Raw genomic sequence first — 3,010 nt, 5'->3', positions numbered from 1 at the left:
AACTTAACGCGGCGCAGGGTCGAGTGGCTGCCTTGGAGAAGGAACGTAATGTGGTCGTCTCGTCGGCTAAGGCTACTCAAACCGAAGCTAAGGAATATAAGAAAAAGTACAAAGAGACCGTGAAACACGGGAAGAGCGCCATCTTGATGATTGAAGAGGCCCTTAAAGCCCAAGTGAAGATCGTGGCCCCTGATTTCGACACGTCGGCAATCGGGTTCTTTAAAACCATCAAGGACGGCAAGATTGTCAATATGCCGAAGAAGTGATCTTTGTACTAGTGGATTTCGTAATTTTGTTTTTGTGGGTCTCATTGTGTAGTTCAATGAACTTTGTTGTTGTGCATGTTGGATCCCGTGACTTTGAACTGCTTTAGTAGCCGCCTGGTCAGCTTATGGTTACTGTTTTTCCCCGCTAACTTGGTAATGCATTTTCATTCTATTTTATTACCATTTTGTTGGTATTGGCTAGTTGCTTGCGTTTGTTTACCGTTGCGTTGGTAATTTGGCAAAGCCAAGTCGTGGCTTCATTGTCGCTACGGCCATTTGTTATGGCGTTGACTTAACTGGTTCCCGGGGTGATCAGTCCCGGGGCACCGTGTTGTTGCCTCTTTTAGTATATATTATAAGAAATTTGTTGTCGTGGGATGTATAAACGGGTAAAAATAAACTTGGAAAAGAGAATATTAATTTTGAACAAGAGAATATTAATCGGTAGTTGGGCAAATCTATGGCAATGGTAAGTATTTAACACAGATTGTCTTACTAAGCTTGCCGGGTCGCCTGCTCGGCATGTTTGGACTTAGGAGTAAAACCTTCTCAGGTTACTCGCATTTCATGTTCTTGGGACTTCTTTACCATCGAGCTTTTCCAACTTGTAGGCGCCCTTACCAATCACCTCTTTGACCCTATATGGTCCCTCCCAGTTAGCCGCCAGCTTACCTTCCCCATGAGTCGGCACCCCGATGTCGTTGCATCGCAAGACCAGGTCATTTTGTTCGAATTCTCTTCCGAGTACTTTGGCGTTGTAGCACAGGGCCATTCTTTGCTTCAGTGCTACTTCCGACAAATGGGCCATTTCTCTAGCCTCGTCTACTAGGTCTTTCTCTACAGCTTCCTCTACTCCGCCCAGAAGCAACTGTGGACTCGGCTCGCCGACTTCCACGGGTATCATAGCATCCACCCCGTATGTCAGACGGAATGAGGTTTCCCCTGTGGACGATTGTACGGTTGTGCGGTAGGACCAGAGGACGGAGGCGAGTTCGTCAGCCCAAGCTCCCTTTTTCTTATCAAGCCGCTTTTTAAGGCCTAGCAAGATGACCTTATTTGTGGCCTCGACTTGGCCATTTGTTTGGGGGTGTTCCACAGATCAGAATTTTTGCTTTATGCCTAAACCAGCAAGGAACTCTACGAACTTTTTATCAGTGAACTGCGTCCCATTATCAGAGATGACAACCTCAGGGATGAGGATATGCTGGCTAGTGGCTCGGCCTCTATCCACTTGGTATAGTAGTCGACAGCAACTATGAGATATTTGAGCTGCGCTGGACCTACTGGGAAAGGTCCCAGGAGGTCGACTCCCCAATGCGAGAAGGGTCGGGAAGACGTCAATATACTGAACTTGGTTGTCGGGGCCTTGTGGAAATTGGCGTTCTCCTGGCACTTGACGTATTTCCTTACGAATTCTTGGGAGTCTCTCATCCTCGATGGCCAGTAATAACCAGCTCTAATGAGCTTTCTTGCTAGTGCTTTGCCCCCGATGTGGTGACCGCAGCACCCCTCATGGACCTCTTTGAGCTCATAATTCGTTTGATCAAGGTGTAGGCATTTCAGGAAGGATTGGCTAAGTCCCTTTTTAAACAACTGACCTTGTATGATTGCATACTTAGCCGCCTCCCTTCTCAACACTCTGGCCGTCTTCTCGTTGTCAGGGAGTTTGCCGCTTTCCAAGAAGTCGATAATCGGGTCCATCCAAGAGGGGTCTTTCTTTGTCAGGTGGAGGGAGATTGCTGGTTCTTTTATCATACCTTGAATGAGAGACCGGTTGCTAGCTCCTGGTTTTGTGCTTGCTAGCTTGGATAGGAGGTCTGCCTGTGTGTTCATTTCCCTTGGAATGTGCTGGATCGTGACCTCCTCGAATTGTTTGCTCAACTCTTTGACATTCTCCAAGTACTTCTGTAACAGTGAGTCTCTAGCTTGGTAGCTCCCATTCACTTGAGAGGTAACGACCTGCGAGTCACTGCACACTTCCAGTCTCGTGGCTCCGACTTCCTTAGCTAGGATTAAGCCTCCCAAGAGGGCCTCGTACTCTGCTTGGTTGTTTGACATTGGGAACTCAAACTTGATTGATTGTTTATATACGACCCCGGCGGGGCTTTCCAGGATGATCCCAACACCTCCGGATGTTTGGTTGGAGGCCCTGTCTACGTGGAGCCTCCACCGTATGCTCGTTTCCTTGGTCGGGTCTCCCGTTACCTCTACCAAGAAGTCGGCCATTGCCTGTGCCTTAATCGCATGCCTGGGCTTATATCGCAAGTCATACTGGGATAGCTTGATAGCGCAAGTCATCATTCTTCCCGCTAATTCAGGTTTCTGGAGTACCTGGCAGATTCCCTGTTCTGTTCTCACAACCACTTGATGGCCTTGAAAGTATTGTTGTAGTCTGCGGGAAGAGGTTAGGAGTGCCAGCGCCAACTTCTCTAGTTTGCTATATCTCAATTTGTCTTTTTGGAGTGCTTTGCTCACAAAGTAGATTGGTTGTTGGGTCTTCCCTTCCTCTTGCACCAAAACCGCAGCCATCGCTTCATTCGTTATGGCCAAGTACAGGTATATTGGTTATCCGACCCTAGGCTTCCCGAGAACTGGTGGTGCAGCGAGGATCTCTTTGAAATGCTTGAATGCTTCTTCACATGCCGGGGTCCACTCGAATGCTATCCCCTTCCTCATCAAGTTGAAAAACGGCAGTGCTTTCGCAGCCGACGCACCGAGGAAATGGGACAGTGCGGTGAGCCTTC

At 48.2% G+C, this 3,010-nt stretch overlaps 1 protein-coding gene across 1 annotated transcript; it reads right to left on the bottom strand.

Moving 5' to 3' along the window:
* Positions 1-831: 831 nt before the first annotated feature.
* Positions 832-2,795, bottom strand: LOC112708828 (uncharacterized). The gene is made up of 2 exons (XM_025760786.1): positions 1,412-2,795; positions 832-1,304 (listed from the first exon to the last, which is right to left on the bottom strand). Exons 1-2 carry the CDS (start codon positions 2,793-2,795, stop codon positions 832-834), a joined length of 1,857 nt encoding a protein of 618 aa, XP_025616571.1.
* Between the last annotated feature and the right edge of the window lie 215 nt (positions 2,796-3,010).

The sequence above is a fragment of the Arachis hypogaea genome, chromosome 1 (genome assembly GCF_003086295.3).
Source record: "Arachis hypogaea cultivar Tifrunner chromosome 1, arahy.Tifrunner.gnm2.J5K5, whole genome shotgun sequence".
Classification (NCBI taxonomy): domain Eukaryota; kingdom Viridiplantae; phylum Streptophyta; class Magnoliopsida; order Fabales; family Fabaceae; genus Arachis; species Arachis hypogaea.
The sequence above is the reverse complement of the archived record's forward strand: the minus strand, read 5'-3'. Positions and strand labels throughout refer to the sequence as shown.

Coding starts and splice junctions, on each gene's coding strand:
- LOC112708828 (XM_025760786.1), bottom strand. CDS start 2,795: ATGGCTGCGGTTTTGGTGCAAGAGGAAGGGAAGACCCAACAACCAATC. Junction 1,305..1,411: donor ACGCAGTTCACTGATAAAAA/GTTCGTAGAGTT, acceptor TCATCTTGCTAG/GCCTTAAAAAGCGGCTTGAT.